Raw genomic sequence first — 17191 nt, 5'->3', positions numbered from 1 at the left:
CAAAGACTAAGGGACTGTACGAAAATGATTAGGATTGGGGTGGGGGGGTGGGAGGGGGTTTGAATGGCGCTGCTATTCTAATTTGCATTATTGCTGAACAGAAGGTAGTGTGACTTTTTGAATTTTTATAAACAGATATCTAAATATGAATGCAGAATCTGTAGGCAGCAGGACAAGATTATTGAACCGAAAGTGTTTGGTTGCTTTGGTTGCATGAAACAGAAACAGTCCATGTGGAGATCAAAAGAGGCAGAACGCATGGGCTGAAATGCAATCTTGAAACCCATTGGCTACTGTGCTGACAATTTAACTTTTTTCTAGTTTAAAAAAAAATGATATGCATTCATTCATATGCATGTATGTCTTCTGGACCGTCTCAAGTTGCTAATCAGACTGTAAACAACAACCGGTGAATGGAAGAGAAAGTCTTGGCCTGGATACCTTTTACCTAGATATCTGCTGGCTCCGGTGTAGGAAGCCCCAAAATATTGGCTGTTGCCACCAGAGGCTAAATCATCATCAGACCCAGTTCAAAAGATTGGACTTTTTTGGGAGAGTGGAGGGGGTCTTTTTTTTTTTTTACTTCACAATTCTGTGTTTTATTACATTATACGTCACTAAGAAATTGGCTGTCATAAAGATGTGTTTTTTCCATATTCAGGACAACAGTCATATATCTGAAGCACTTTATTTCCTTCACAACAAATGGCTATTGTTCATTTTGAGAGACACATGCAGAGCTTATTAACTGACTGCACGTTACCTTTAGATCAGTGCTTCACGTTCCCTAGTTCCTCATAACACAAAGCAGAAGTGCAGTAAGGTTAAATGTATCATCAAAATTAGGCATTGCATGTTGCCAGATGCTATAGCAATCGTTATAGTGTACACATGTTTTCTTCAGGACATCTGGAACACACACACACACACACACAGTATAAAAATACTGGATTCAACTTATAAAATATCCACCCTGCATTAACTTTGCAAAATGTAAATTCTACTAACCTGACGCACCAGATGGCTTGTTACACCATCTGGTGAACCATCTGAGAGGTTTGCTTTGGAAACTGTGGAAAAGGTCAGGCACTTTAAAAAAAATACTTGGCAGCTGATTGGCTGAACCATTTTTCCATCAACATCAATCACAGGGTATCGCTTCTTAGGCCTGTCACTATCATGACGTTATCGACTTATCATACAATAAAGTAATTATCCACATCGTCATGCCTTTTTATGGACTTATCATATGATACATGGATATGACCTAGATCATTTTTTGACCTCAGTGTTACCACACTTCACATTAGCAGCTAAGAGGCTATTCATGTCACATTGGCTAAACAAGTAGTGTCCTCCATTCCTCACTGTGTACGTCCTGAGTGGAGACTGTAGAAGAATTAAAGGTAAATAACTCTGTCCTCAACCATAATGACAGTCTGTGTTTTTACATCCCCCACCCCCCTTGCATTATTATGCTATTATCAGTGACAATGACAATAATATTGTTTATCACGATTATTTTTGAGACAATATATCATCCAATAAAAGTAGTTATCGTGACAGGCATATCACTTCTCACTGTCGTCACACCAGAACCATGCCTGTAGCTGCCAGTAGTTCTAGGAGACTGATTGGTCCAAACCACTTCTGTTTCAGCCACAAGCTCCTAACTTGAAGGTTTACAAGATGGATTTTTGCATCATCGTGTGATCTCCAGCTGCCTCATAAGCTAAAAGCTTGCAAAAACCATTAAGCCATTCTTCCCCCTAAACACAGCAGACGTCATCCTCAAATACCCTTTATCCTTTGTAGTATTGTGTTTACTTTTCTCATTGTTAGTAGTGGTCATTATTTGAAGTTTTGAACACAGTTTAATGACAGGTTTGGCACTCTGTATATAACCACCAATTAACCCTGAAGAATGTGGATGTTTGCAGTATTTCTTTTGTGACTAATGTAAGGAAGAAGTATGTGAGCATGTTGTCTTACTTAATAAGTAATAATGCATTATTTTCATTTTTCCAAAACATGCCAGCATTCATTTTTTAAAGATAAAAGGTATAGAATATGGAAGGAATGACTACTTTTTAAACTAAAACTGAGTGATCTTCACATATAAAGGCTCAAGAATTGATCATAGCTTCACTGAGGTTTAAACTTTAAAGTTGATTGTGTTCTTTGCAGACTTGCCAAAAATTCTAGTGTGGCCATGAAACATAGTAAATAGCTCTCTTGGTACATTTTAAGGTGTGACCACTTTGTCAAAACATGACTTGTTGTTTGTTCCCTGAGGAATGCACCGAGCCTGCAGACAGTTGACCTCAATTTTGAAGCAGGAACTATGAATGATAAAGCATCTGTCATGGAATGGTTAACATAAAATTGATAAGGAGCCATTTGCTTTCATTTTCATCACTAGTAAGTTGTGTCTTTTGTGCAGTATAGCTACCTTTCAGTGTCAAGCTGAACTGCATATGAATGAAGCAGACACTTAAAATGAGTAGCATCAAATATTGAGAGCCTTCAATGAATGTTGCTTTGAGTCTGTTAAATTTGCACTAAACACAGTCATGTTTTCTACAACATTAATATCATAATTTGAAGATGTTTTCATATCATATCAGTTTGGGAGGAAAACCTGAATGTAAGTCATGACTGCAAATTCATACATCACACAACATTTATGATGTTGACTGTAGGTAGCATTTCCAACTAGTTGTGTACCACTAGGAAATATGAGTGGAATTCACAAGAGGCCAAAAATAAAGTCTGTAATGGATTCCTGTACCAGGTGGTAATGTTATCTATATTTTCTGTGTCAGTCTCAGATGGTTGGTCCACCCCTTTGGTTCAGACTGAAATGTCAGGATGACTATTGGATGGATTTCTGGATGAAATCTGCTACATATATATACATGGTGCCCAAATGAGGAATCTTAAAGCACTTTGGTGATCCCATGATCAGCAGGTCACATTTCTCACTTATCCAGTTCTCAACAACTATAGATGGGTTTCCATGATATGCACATAGATAGCAATCTGTTAGCATGTATCGAAGTAACGCCTCAAAAGGTCTATTCAGGTTTTTAGCTACAGGAACATGGCATGTACTTAAATGACCTGTGTGAGGTATTAAGGCATCTAGTTGTGAGTTAGCAGATTGCAACCAACTGAATACCCACCCTCCCCTAAACCTTCCCCTCACATGACCACGAAACCTGCAAAAAACATGAAAGGTCCTCTCTACAGCCAGTGTGTGGATGGGCTACAATAGAAACATGGTGGTGCAACATGGTAGCCTCTGTGGAAGAGGACCTGCTTCCTATGTAGCATGGATGTATTATAAGAGCTTAATAGGGAGCTGCCCCTCAGCCATCAGCTGATTTTTTAAGTGCACCAGCTGAACAATTATTGGATTGTTATTGGACGCCCCCCCCCCCCCCCGCCCATCATTTGTAAAATTTTGGGGAGGTCTCTAAAATACCAACATCATGCTATTTTTACCTTGCATTTCTCTTTCCGCATCATGAATCATACATAAAATCAGTCCATTATGGATGTATGATTCACGCAGAACAGTTAGTCATCACTAATTCACTTTAATAAAGAGACTTGCATGCATGCTATTCTTGCCGTTCTCGTTCCCTCAGTCTGAATCGCTGAATCGACATTATTCATTTCTCTTTTATGTGATAGTCAGCATACAGTGGTGCCAAAAAATCTGAGTCAATTGAATCTGATTAGCAACCCAAGCCATCGGCGTCTTCTACCGTAAATCTTAGCTTGACGACAACCGAAACTGATGCTACACCTGCTCCCAGGACTGCTGTCAGCACAAACCTGCTAACACCTGGAGTGACAATGCAGGACAAGACAACAGAAGAAGCTGGAGCTGGAGGTAACAGCTCAACAGCTCGACCTCTCTGTCTTATTTGTGCTGATAAACTATAGAATATAGTACTATGTCCTGCTTGGCTGTATTGTTTCATATAATAATATTTGTTTTTGACACCAGTGTGGTCATTTTCTCATTATCATATACACAATGTCCGTCATCTCTCTGAGGTATGTCCACCACCCCATTTGAAAAATGTGAGCTCCCCCAAAGGCCATGATATATTTCACACACTGACTATATTCCATTTCTGCTAAGTCTGTTCTACTAGACTCCACTGAATCTTCAGACTGCTCCTTTAAAGCTCACAGAGCCGCTGGTATGTCTTCAACAGAGCCGCAATTATTTCAAATCTGCCCTTACTGCTTGTCTCGGTCTGCTGTCTCCAGCTTTTTCAGATTCTTTCCTTTTAACAGAGTTGTTAAAGTGCCTGGCTGTGAACTCTGTGGATGAAATGTTGGAAAAATGGAGTGTTTCTAGACACCAACACAAAATGAGGGCGCTTACCTCTAAAATCTGTCTTGATGGTATGTTACAGACTGTTCTTAGCTTATCCTGATTTCACCGTTTATTTCATTAACCATCTTTTAACCTGCGTCATCATCCACTCATCATCATTATTATCACCAGTAGCAACCAACTGACAACAAGGTGACCCTAAGAACATTGTGATCATTTCATTGTATTGTATAACAGCTGGATGCATTAGCCAATGAGCTAAAAGTAAATAAGAAAGTAGATTTGTCACTATGAGCAACATCTGCCACATTATACATGGTTATTTTATCTATTCAAAGTATAGAAAATATGCATTAATGCAACTTTAAAATACTTGATTTTTGAATTTTATCCTTAGAAATGTTAAAAAGCATTTGAAACATGATTGAGCACAATGCTGCCTAACATTACATTCCTTTAACCCTAAAAAGACCACAATTATTTCTTTTAACTTCCTAATTGAAGCATTAAAACCACTGAGTAGTGCTTACTGCCAAATGCTTCAATCATTTTTTATTATGTGTGTCATGTGAGTCAACTTTGCCAGCACACGAGCGTTTGGCACTGATACTATTAAAATAGGACACACAGCTCGACAAGCAGATCCAGTTCTATGACTTGATCCCATGTGTGTTTTTAGAGCTGCTCTCCCCCCACGTGGAATTCTTCCTGGGTTAACGTGACATAGAAACACTTTCCCTCCTCCCCATCTCCAAAATAGCAGACAAGAGCTGGCCGGAGTTCTGCACGGAGACGGAGAGATACAGCACCAGGCGGTTCCCCCAAGGCGATCTCACTCAATCCCAGCTAATGTTTCCTCGGTTAACACAATGAAACCCTTTTTAGCGAGTAAAACGATCCCACGCCTTTGCCATCCCGTTCCCTACTTTCTTTTTTTGGAAATTTGGCAAATCAGGTCAGGGGTTACCGCTGCCCCACAGACTAATGCACTGACACACAATGGAGTGGGAGTAATGTGAGAGATGACCGTTGTTCTCACTCCGCCCTTCCATGTTCTCGGGTTGACCCTCTTTCATTGGAATATGATGTCATGATGACCTGCAGGATTCATTAATTCTTAGTTAACATAACCCAAGAGGCTTTAAACACTTAAAAGATCCCTGTGGGAACACTGTGAGTCCCATCCTCCTACAGGAAAATACATAATGATACTAACAGGACATAGTCTGAAAACATAAATATTCAAAGCTGTCTGTCTATTGTATGTGTTTTAAGTCAAATCTTAAAATATATCTTGTCTGATCTCTCTCTGGTGCTGTTGGCTTAGCTAAAGAGTTGAATAACATCTCAGCGGTATATTTTTCCATCAAACATTTACTCCATCCTTCATCTCCTTTGACCCAATTTCCAAAAGCTTTAGCCACATGTATTTTTTTTTTTTGGAAAAACAGCTCCCTCTTCCCATGCAGTGCCAAAACCTGCAGATTTCCTGCCAAATCTGCCCTTTAAGCACCAAAGCCACATTTACGTTTAACATGTGATCTGTATCTGGATAATGACATCCAATCCTCGGGTCTTTCGCAAGGAAAGGCACATTTATTTGTATAGCACATTTCAACAACAAGGCAATTCAAAGTGCTTTACATAAGCACTAACAGGCGGCTGTGGTTCAGGAGCTAGAGCGGATTGTCCACCAATTGGAAGATTGGAGAGTCGATTCCTGGCTCCTCCAGTCCACATGTTGATGTGTCCTTGGGAAAGATACTGAACCCAAAATTGTTCCCGATGGCTACGCCAGCAGTGTGTGAATGTGTGTGAATGTTAGTCTCCCTCCTGATGAGCAGTTTGGAACCCTGTGTGCTAGTCCCTGTCATCAGTGTATGAATGTGTGTTAATGGATTAATGTGACATGTAGTGCAAAAAGTGCTGAGTGGTCAAAAGACTAGAAAAGTGCTATATAAGTACAGTCCATTTACCGTAAAACATAAAATGCATCAACAAGGATATAAAAGCAACACATGGCAAAATAAAAAGACATTTAAATACAATTCAAAAGTGTTAAATTGGAAATAAGTACAAGCAAGTACAATAAGACTGATAAAAACAGGAGAATAAAAAGTTACAGCGTAGTATAAGATATTAAGCGTAAAATTAGGATTTGATAAAAAGCAGATGCAAACTATCACAAAAAGATTCAGATTTAAAAGAATTTTGCATTCTTCTGGGAGTTTGTTGCAGATATGTGGAGCATAAAAACCTGAATGCTGCTTTTCCATGTTTAGTTTGGACTCTGGGGGACAGAAAGCAGACCTGTCCCTACCCAGACCACCTGAGAGGTCTGGATGGTTCATAACGCAGCAGCAGATCAGACCTAAACCTACAATAGTATTCTTTTACACCTGGTGTGAAAAAGCCTCAATGCTAGCTCGTACTGTGATCGAACTGCTGGTGCTCTTGTGCACAAACATGGCATGTTTTGTAGTGCTGGGTATCGGTACTCCATACCTTTAAGGTATCGACTGAAATTAAAATGATTTCAACCAAGTAGTATCGAACCGTCTCCCGTCAAATGATACCTGCAATCAATCCTTTTTGCACCCAGAACTAGAATATGTGACTATTTGTATGGACTTGCTCACAGCCAATCAATCATTTGAAGACTTTCTAAATGCATTTGTGTAAAAATCTAATCATGTAGATGTGGAGAAGTGACATTTTATGCAAATCATGATAGGTATTGAATGAAGTACTCAGTTGGTGTCGGTATCACTTTAAGGGTACTTGGATTGATAATGGTATTGTCATTTTTTACGATACCCGGCCCAACCTCGTCTCGCCTGGACAGTGGACCAGACCTTACTACTTGCAGTGGGATGAAATGACAAGAAGCTACGGGTAGTTTCCAGCAGACTTTCCAATCAGGAAGTGACAAGAACACTCTCAGTCCATTAGATCAGTTCCTGATTAAATTACATATGATCAGACAAGCCTTCCCAGCTTTTACTCAGTCCCCAATGATTGTTGTTTTAATTATGTGGACTACCATACTAACATAAATCAGCTGTCGGTTAGATTTGTTTGCTGGACCACCTCAAACTCTCCTTCTGAGATAAGGACATTCAAAACACTAACCAGATGTCAAAGGTCAAGAGGAGAGGGACAGCAGGAATGCACAGTAGTTTTCATGATTGAGTTATTTGCTATACTGATTGACCAGAAGTTTTAACTAAGAATGAACATTGCAGAGTAGAATATATGTTGGCAATTGAATGATTCTGGCTGATAAAAGTTTCCATTAAGCACACACATTGATTCTGTTAACCAAATAAAACCTCCAGAATACCAGAAGCTTAATGTGTGCGTGTGTTTGTGCTCTCAGTCAAATTTTCACAATCCAGGACTTGGAAAAGTGCTTCTTTTGTTCAGTTTTATAGGATAATGAAATTCTCCAGTAGAGTGAAAAAAAAATGCCAAAATGCCAAACGAGCAGTTAGCCGTAAATTGTCATAATGACAGTGAACATGACGGCTTCAGTGTTCGCTAACACTGGCCAAACCTGAGGAACATGAATAAGTGGCGTAGTAGGAACTTAGTGGACCACATTTTCCACAGAAACAGAGCCAGTGTACATCAGGGAGAGTGGTAGCTTTAGTGGCAAATGAAACTGTTTATAGGGAACTATGAACTTTGTAGGATCTATTTATTTTACAGTGACATGTTTACTGGCAGTGGCTCCATAATTAACTTTTATTTACTGAAACCTAAAAAAGAAAGAATGAACTCGTAAATAAACACAAACTAAGCTAATTCAGGTATATCTCGTTTTAGTATCATACTTTTTTACATAAATGTGATGACCACAAAACAGTAATAAAAAAGAAAAATAATATCTAAAAGCTAATTTCTTTAAACATCTCACCTCAAGGTCTATTTAATAGCTGTTCTGGATCTTTCAGTGATAACACATTTTCATCAGCAGATGTCATGGAATTGTAAATGTTCAAATTTGCAGCAATTTTTAAAACTTTAATCAATGTTGTCATACAAGTAAAGATCACAAGTCAATTAGAAATAGTATATTAGCCATCCACCCTGTTTGGCAGCATAGCAGCACTCACATGCTCTTCTTCTGATAAGTTTCTATTCATGGCATTACAAGCTGCTAGAATAATACATGTACAGTAAAATGTTGATCAATTGAAGTAGATGACAGTTCTTTATACTGAAGGGTTTATAGGTCTGTGTTTGCATTCTCTGAGGAACAGCAACTATTAAACAGATCTAGTTACAGAGGATTATATATTTAATCTGCAATTTAAAGTAGAAATCAGAATGGCTGCATTACTTATTTCATCATATGTTATAATGGTGTGTGTTATTTGAGCTCAAGAGCAACCTGTCCTATCCCCCACGTGGGTACATAATGTATCAATATTGATTGATTTTTGCTTCCTGTCTCTGCAGAGGTGTGCCTTCAAAAGAGTTAAATGTTACTAATATTAAACATGGAAGGCAGCACTATACTGCTGCTTATAATATCTTGTGGAAGAACATTTTAAAACTGATCTTTAGATTCCTCTTTTCTCACAAGAAGGCCTTTATGCTGCATCTACCTGCAGTTTATCCATGAAGCAACTCTGAAGCTTAGTGTTTTTTTTATTTCATGACATCTGCAGTAGTATGAAAGTGTTTATAGCTAAAATACTTTTATAAACATATGTATATATATATATTTAAGTGAACTCAGAGATAACACATTTTGGTGCCCATATCAAAATAAAACCTTCAGGCAATCCATACTAATAATGTGTATGCCAGATGAGACATGAGGGTGATTCTGTTCAAAATAACAAATGGTAAATAGACTGTACTTATATAGAGCTTTTCTAGTCTTTTTGATCACTCAAAATGCTTTTACACTACATGTCTCATTTACATTCTCATTTACACACATTCATACACTGATGACAGGAGCTACCACACAGGATGCCAACATGCTCATCAGGAAGAGACTAACTATTCATACACATTTATAAACCATTGGCACAGCAACGGGAGCAATTTGGGGTTAAGTATCTTGCTCAAGGACACATCAACATGTAGACTGGAGGCGCCGGGAATCGAGCCGCCCCTCAAAAGCAAAACATGATTAAACTGAGAGCACAAATGATGAATCTGGGGACGAATTCTTGTAGAGCACAAATATTACATTGTGAGCACAAATGATTAAATCAAGAGCACATATTATTATATCAAGGGCACAAATAATTGTATTGAGAGCACAAATTATTAAATTGTGAACATAATTACTGTAACGAGAACACAAATTATTCAATCAAATGGACAAATTAGTTATGTTTTCTCTCCATAGGTTATCCTAGGCTCTGCAAGCTTTAGAGGACGTAGCTCTAGACTCTGGACATACAAGTAGCAAGGCTAGCTGTTTCCCTATAGTCTTTATGCTAAGCTAAGCAACTGCTGGCAGTAGCTAGTAATAGTGTAAGTAGTGAACACACATTTGAGTGGTATCAATCTTCTTGTCTAACTCTTAGCTAGGCTAAGTCCCTGAAATGTCCCCAACTAATGCATTATTTACTCCTGTTTGAGCAATGTTGCTAAAAATGTGCTAAGAACGAGACTAAATTGCTAACTAGTGGGTGACATGTTCTTCCATTGCCATGAACACATTGATTCATTTGACTGCATTCCATATAAATTAAAATATATTCAGTTGAGACCAGAATGTGTATTCATCCACCGCTGAAAATAGTCCCCAGCAAATGCAGTATTACCTCCTGTTTGAGGAACCTGAGCTAAAAACAATAGTGATCAGCTGTTTTTGGAAATTACTGAACCTTCCTTTTTTGAATTAAAAACATATTTGTGACCTACTTTTAAAGATTGACATTATTAATTGGAAGGAATGGTCTTTGGAGTTAAGTTTGGGCTATTTGCAGGCAAAAAATAGAAAATATCTGCCTTGTGTTTTATGCTGATAGTAGCTTCAGTGATACAAATATAAGACTAGAACACTTCCCAACCAAATACGTCTTGGATTTCACCTTTCTCAGACTTCACATAAACTAACAGCCCCCTCCCCCAGCAACTGCTATCACCTACACTAAACACTCAGACACCCTCAACAGCCATTGTATGTTGGCAATGGTTCCTTATAGTTGAGTCAATGGCCGACACAACAGCTTCATAATACACTCTCACAAGCCAGTGTGACTTTAAAATAGGATAGCAAATGTAATGTCCTCAGGCAACTTGTTCCACAGCACAGAGGTCAGCTTTGTTTTCTATATAATGCTCTTTCACAGGCCTATATGGAATTAAAGGTCTGTGCTAAAATCAGTATAATTAATAGTCATTATTGTTTGCAATGTGGAATGACCTTGCCGTGCAATTAACAGTTATTATACATGACTATATTTCAGACTGCTTTTTAAAAACAGGTTACAGAGGCAGTTTGAAAATAGGTCAGTAATGATGGAGAACAAAAGGGTCCAGATTGGGTTTCTTTAAGTGGTTGAGCTATGACATGATTATGCCTGGAGGGGGGAGAACCAGGAGATGAGTGGGGAATAAGTCCAAGAGCACACCATGAGGATTTCATGTGAGGAATATTGCTCTAAAAGTCTGTAACTGGCTGGAAGTAGCTCAGTATTGAAGGTTACAGGCAGCAGCTTAGATTTAGAGTTTGATGTACTTGTTTAATTTATTCTCTTTTTGAGTTAGGCTGTAGATTGTGAGGTTACACTCGAGAGTGCAAACAACAACTGTCTTATAATGGACTGGATGTATTCAACAGGCTATTTATTGCAGCCAAATGTCGTGCTATAAAAATGATCAGTCAATAATCAGCCATAGCAACCAACTAGGGAATTGGGAAAATGAGTAACTTAAATTATAGTTGTAGTTATACCAGAATACAATGAAGAGTTAAAAAGAGTAAATAAAACACTAAGAGTCTCATGAGATGAAAACGCCACGTGATTTCAAATGTATCTGTGGTCATGTTTGCAGAAGCACAGCTGCTACTGGAATCCTGAATAGAGATCAAATATTTACTTAACCTGAATATTAAACAAACAAGTTGTGTTTATTATAAGAGGAGGTGGTTCTACAGAGTAGAGCCTGGAACAGTGGTGTTGCGTGCAGTTATCTTTGCTAAATTCTAAATACACATTAATATAGAGACTGCAGGTGAAGAATGGAAAAAGATAAGCGTTGGGCTCTAATTTGAGGACCATTTTGTGTAGATTATTTCTTACTGGACCTCATCACTCTAAACACAATGGGTCAATTTAAATACTTCCATCTGTTAACCATTTCCGTTTCAGCATTATGATTTCATTAGTATGAAAGCTTAATGAGGCGTTCAGAAACTGTTTAACCATACAATGGATTTTTTTGTTTGTCGTGCTATATTCATGCAACACCACTTCACTGATTAAAACTTAATAGAAGGAGACAGGAGAGTGGTCTAGCATTTCTATACTCTATTAAACAGAATTAAAAAGGAATTGATTTTTAAAAGGCATGTTTACATCTTTCTATCCCAAAAAACTGTTAGACTGAAATCAAGTGAATGAAACAAACAGCAGACAGGGGTTTTTCACCATAAAAAGGGATTTTATTTGTTTGAATGTACAGGCATGTGTGGCTCGCTCTAACGATAGCGGTGCAGCTGCAGGGTGTTGCGCCTCTTCCAGGCAGCGCGACGGGAGCCTCCGATGGTCAGGTGGAACTTGTGGCCCTTGCCCAGGCCGCGGCTCTTCTTTCCTGCAGATGTCAGGCCACGCATCTCTCTGTGCTTGTGCACAGCCTTTGTGATCCATTGGGTGTCTGGGTTGCGTCTGACGGCCTTGTGGAAGATGTCGACCAGAATCACCTCGAAGAACTTGTAGGTGGAGTCCTCACCCACCCAGTAGGAGTTCAGCACTCTCAGGGCGCCGCAGTGACGGCCAGCACGCTCCTACAAAACACATTCAATGAGAGACAGTGAGTGAATGATTCTGACATGACTACATTATCTCACATCTTAAAGCTGTAGGTAACTGTGCTTTGGCGACTCCAAGTGGCAGCAACGTGTTTCAACTGTAATACTAGACAAGCTCCTATTTACCAACACTGCTGCTCTGTCATCATATTACATTAAGAAGCAAAAATGAACACTGGTAAATTAAGTTCTTTGTTAGGAAGAAGAATCATTTCAGTTACAGTGATCAATAACATGGATGCTTTCAAATTAACACCAGCAGCTACAGTGAAGTATAACTCAATTATTTGGGAAAATGAAAATTTCCCAATCCACAGTGACTTAACACTTGTAAATACAACTGGAAATATAAAGTATTTATACACTCAGTACACAGTATTACAGTCAGTGCCAGTGCTGTTGCAGATATGTGTCAAACAACAAACTGAGCTGCTGAAACATTGCTGCAGGGAAGTCCTGCCATTTAACTCTCTAATATCAAGCTGTGGACTACAAACAAAACCTTACAAGGACATGAGCTTAAAAACAGCCTGCTAACATAACTAAGTCATACAAGGTGATTATGTAATCAGGTCTTCTTGGATTGTCCGATATTCATAGTTGGAAGATATTGTGTTCGTTTGTTTGTATGGCTGAAGTGGACTATTACAGCTGCATGACTACAAGCACAACACTGAGTTACAGGCATAAAAACAGATGACTTAAATGAGCACTTTCATCAATGCTGGTGTGAGTGACATTGTTCTGAGTGGATATTTTGGGCTCGTCACAACAGGAAACAGGTGATATAGGGGTATTATTTCCTATCAAAACGTTCTATTAATTCCTGTCAGTGAGCCAGCAAGTGCAACACCAGATATCTCTGAACAGTCACTAATATATGCAATGAATCCACTTCATTTAGAGCTGAATGATTTTGAAAAAATATCTAAAATAATGCGATTAATATTAAAATGATGATGTGATAATAACAGATCTGCACCAAACAGACATTTTCTGAAGGCTGTAAAATAGGATGTGTAGGCCAGAGCATCTTTGCAGCATGATATTTAATTTAACGTATTATTTTGACACATTACACCTGTAACAAATGTTGTGCCCCCTGAGGTTTTCAATAAAATGTCAAGTCAGAAAGACTTCAGACTGAACCGACAGCTCCATGTGGAGATGAAGTTAAGTCTCTCCAACATGTTCCAGAAACTCAGTTCAAATTAGTTTAGGTGTCCAAATTCCTGCAGTGATTTCACCTCCAGTTTCATCTCTTCTCATGAGTATGCTGCACTATGTATAATACTAGCTATGAGGTTAGTTAACAGAGATATACAGAGCAGTTCTGAATGAAATTTGCAGTGTTGTGTTAAAGCTGCAATACTTTAAAGTTTGATATCAACTAACCTGTAACTGAGGCAAATATGGCTCAGAGGTCAAAGTTAAAACCTCACTATCCAATCAAACGGAGTCATAGCGCTGCTGATCAAACCAACTCCTGTGTGGATTGAGTCATGTCAGATTTTTATGCAACATGGTTATAAACGAACTGTTGGAGGCAATTCAGAGCAACAATTCAGCATCTCAAGTCTCTGGACCTCTTCTCTGTGCTGCTACAAAGCACAACGTTGAGATGCTATTTTCCCCTCGACAGATTGAGGTTATATCATCAATGCCATGCCGATTTGGAATCTTTTTGATTTGCTGTGCACCACAGGTGGAGGATTGGCACAGCTCAGGGTGTAGTGATTTCAGTCCAGAGGCTCACTGCAATTTTGGTTTACGATTGTGACTCCACCTCCATTCTCATCGGCAAATCTAAGCCGCTATTTTTATATTTCAACCTTTTTAAAAGACACCTCAAAACTTCTGATTTTTCTCTAAGGAAAACTACACAGTAGCAGCCCACTGATATTAATGATAGTGTGAAATTTTAGCAGCAGAACTTGTAATTGGATGAATATGGGGAAAAGGCTGAACATTCGCCACAACGTTTACCGTAATCAGCATTAATCCAAAATGATTACAACCACAATCCACCATGAAGGACCCAAACAGAACAGGAGGTGTGAGTTTCACATATAAAATCTGATTTCAGGAAGGGCATTACTTTAAAATCTGAAGTTCATCTGGAAGCATTTGTATCATTATTCTGATAAATATATGCAAATCAGTGTGACTTCCTCATTATCCACCACCTGCAGCTTTTAATCAGCTCTAACTTTAACATCGCTGATCATTCTGTAACCATTTGCAATCAGAATGAACATCTTTTTAATGAAGACCACCAGCTGCTCTTTCCAATCTTAACCAACTCTACAGAAGGGAAACAGAACATTGTACATTCTGGCCTTCAAGTCACAGTCTAATTAGTGAGGGTACACATACCTCAGCGGTGGACTGCAGGCTGCGGGCAAACTTAATCTGGTTGACGCCATGATGCACAGGCTTGCCATAGGTAGCACCCTTGGGCACGGGGCGTTTGCGACCACCACGACGCACACGGATGCGGTAGATCACGTACCCTGTTTGAATAAAAGACACTGTTAGATATAGAATACAAATACAAAACTACTATGCATCATCCACACTGAGTTATCCTGTTATAACACCAGCACATGGCATAAACAGTGCAGCTGTATAAGACAATTTGCACAGTGGACAAATACAGTGAGATCATATGTGTGCAGGTGGAGACTGGCTGTGCACTCACCCTGCTTGGCCTTGTAGCCCAGCCTACGGGCCTTGTCGGGTCTGGTGGGTCTAGGAGCACGGTGGAGGTTGGACAGCTGACGGTACTGCCAGCAACGCACGCGGAGCAGGAAGCGCATCACATCGGACTGCTTCTTGCGCCATAACTCCTGCATATACCTATATGCTCCCATGTTGACTTATCTGAGGAAGAGGATAAACAATTGACATGTGAGTGAGTGCATCATAAAAAACCCAACACATTTCACAGCTCCAGATCTGACATGATGTAAACATGAGGGTTTTGATTTAGAATGACATGCAGCCAGCATTTGTGTTTCTATCTGAATTAAAATCAAAACTATTCAGCTGAGTGACAAGTTTCAAAGCAGTGAGTTTCAGCAAGGAAAGATGTCAAAGCATGAAAAGCTGTCCAGGAGTAAATGTGTACCATATATTGAATTAAGTATTGTTTAATTGCTGCTATATAACTGAAATCAATAATGGTGTCTGAGCACATTACGCTTGATCTCAGTCATAATCAACTTACAATCAGCAGGCATTTATGAAACACAACCATAATACATTACAGCATAGCCCATATTCAAATTATAACAGAGTCATATAGTTGTAAATGAATAGAAGGCTGCATGCTGGCTAACAGCAACACATGGCTCAAAGCACTACAATACAGTGGATTGATCTTAGAGGCCATTCTCTATCTATACAGGTAGCTACGGCTTCACATGCATTCATTAACAATGGAAATGTGTTTTAATACGAATATGACATAATCCAGCCACTTGGGTGTAATGAGTTTACCGTGAAAATGTTTAAGTTACACCGCCGGCATACTAACGGGCTTTAAGGCTAGCATGCTAACACTAGCATAGCAACTTACTCGGTATATAGCATAATTATAAAGACAAAATTATTACATTAACGCGGTTTCACACATTTACGTTATACAACAGGTAAGTAGTTAATATAATTAATATTGATAAAAGCGTACACTCTGCACAGTAACACGTTTGTTTTATAGAATTGCGGCCACCGGATAGACAGCATCCCATCACCACATAAAATGCTCTTTAATAAGTATTTATAACAGTGTTAGTCAAAAAATCATAACAGCGTATACGTAATTATTAAGTAGTTAAACATCGTGCTGTGTCAAACAAGCGGATGGATGCAAATAAAAGACGATTTTAATGGATTTGGTTTGGTAGAAAAGCACAGAAAAACTCGCTTACATGATGGCGTACCAGCCGGAAAGAGAGAGCGTACGTTTCCCGGCGTGCCTTATGGAAACGCCGGTGACGCATTTCCTTTGTTGTGCTCATGGGAAATGTAGTCGATTTGCTGCAAGTAGTATGCTACAAGATTTCAAAAATAATAAATAAATCTTAATTTATTTGCCTACCTTTTGACTATATTAACAAAATGAAAGTGAAGTCATGGCATTTGTTATTTTGATTTCATTATAATTTATATTTTTTCTGATATTGCGTTATTATTACAGCTGTGAGACGATTTCTTTAAATAAAGTGATGATTACAGTATCTTACAGTAACTCGAGCTAGCGCTGCCATAGTGTCTCTTGTCACCGTAATGGATGTAGCCTACTATTACTGTGAGGTATATTATTAGTGTAAAATATGGTGTGCTTACTCATCTGTCCAATGCGATTACACACATTGTGGATCAGCATATTATATAGTAAAACAAAAACAATTACAAAATAAATAATATTAATTTAATAAATTAACACATACCCATATTATTATTAATATTTGTTATTATTATCATTTACACATGTATTGTAAGCGTCAAATAAAACACAGACATATTATTATTATTATTATTATTATTATTATTATTATTATTATTAATATTAATATTAATATTATATAGTATGTTATCTGTCTCTTAATATTGATGCTTTGAATTTGTAGTATTTTAAGATTTGCTTCAAATGTAAAGTGCGTTACAAATAAAATGTATTATTATTATCATTATTTGTATTATTATTACCTTTCAAGAGTAGACCACGTCACAACATGGTTCACAAAGGCAGCAAAAATAAAACAGACATCATGAAATCAATAGGTTTGGGGAAAAAACCCAACATTTTTATTTTATTTTATTTG

The 17191-nt window shown here is 38.3% G+C and overlaps 1 protein-coding gene across 1 annotated transcript; it reads right to left on the bottom strand.

Moving 5' to 3' along the window:
- Positions 1-11974: 11974 nt before the first annotated feature.
- rpl15 (ribosomal protein L15) lies at positions 11975-16358 on the bottom strand. Its single transcript, XM_053334131.1, has 4 exons — positions 16295-16358; positions 15064-15245; positions 14739-14875; positions 11975-12338 (listed from the first exon to the last, which is right to left on the bottom strand). The coding sequence occupies exons 2-4, from the start codon at positions 15233-15235 to the stop codon at positions 12033-12035; spliced, it is 615 nt and encodes a 204-aa protein (XP_053190106.1). The 5' UTR covers positions 15236-15245; positions 16295-16358; the 3' UTR covers positions 11975-12032.
- Positions 16359-17191: the final 833 nt, after the last annotated feature.

The sequence above is a fragment of the Scomber japonicus genome, chromosome 15 (genome assembly GCF_027409825.1).
Source record: "Scomber japonicus isolate fScoJap1 chromosome 15, fScoJap1.pri, whole genome shotgun sequence".
NCBI classification, from domain to species: domain Eukaryota; kingdom Metazoa; phylum Chordata; class Actinopteri; order Scombriformes; family Scombridae; genus Scomber; species Scomber japonicus.
Note: the sequence above shows the minus strand (reverse complement) of the source record. Positions and strands in the feature narration are given on the sequence as shown.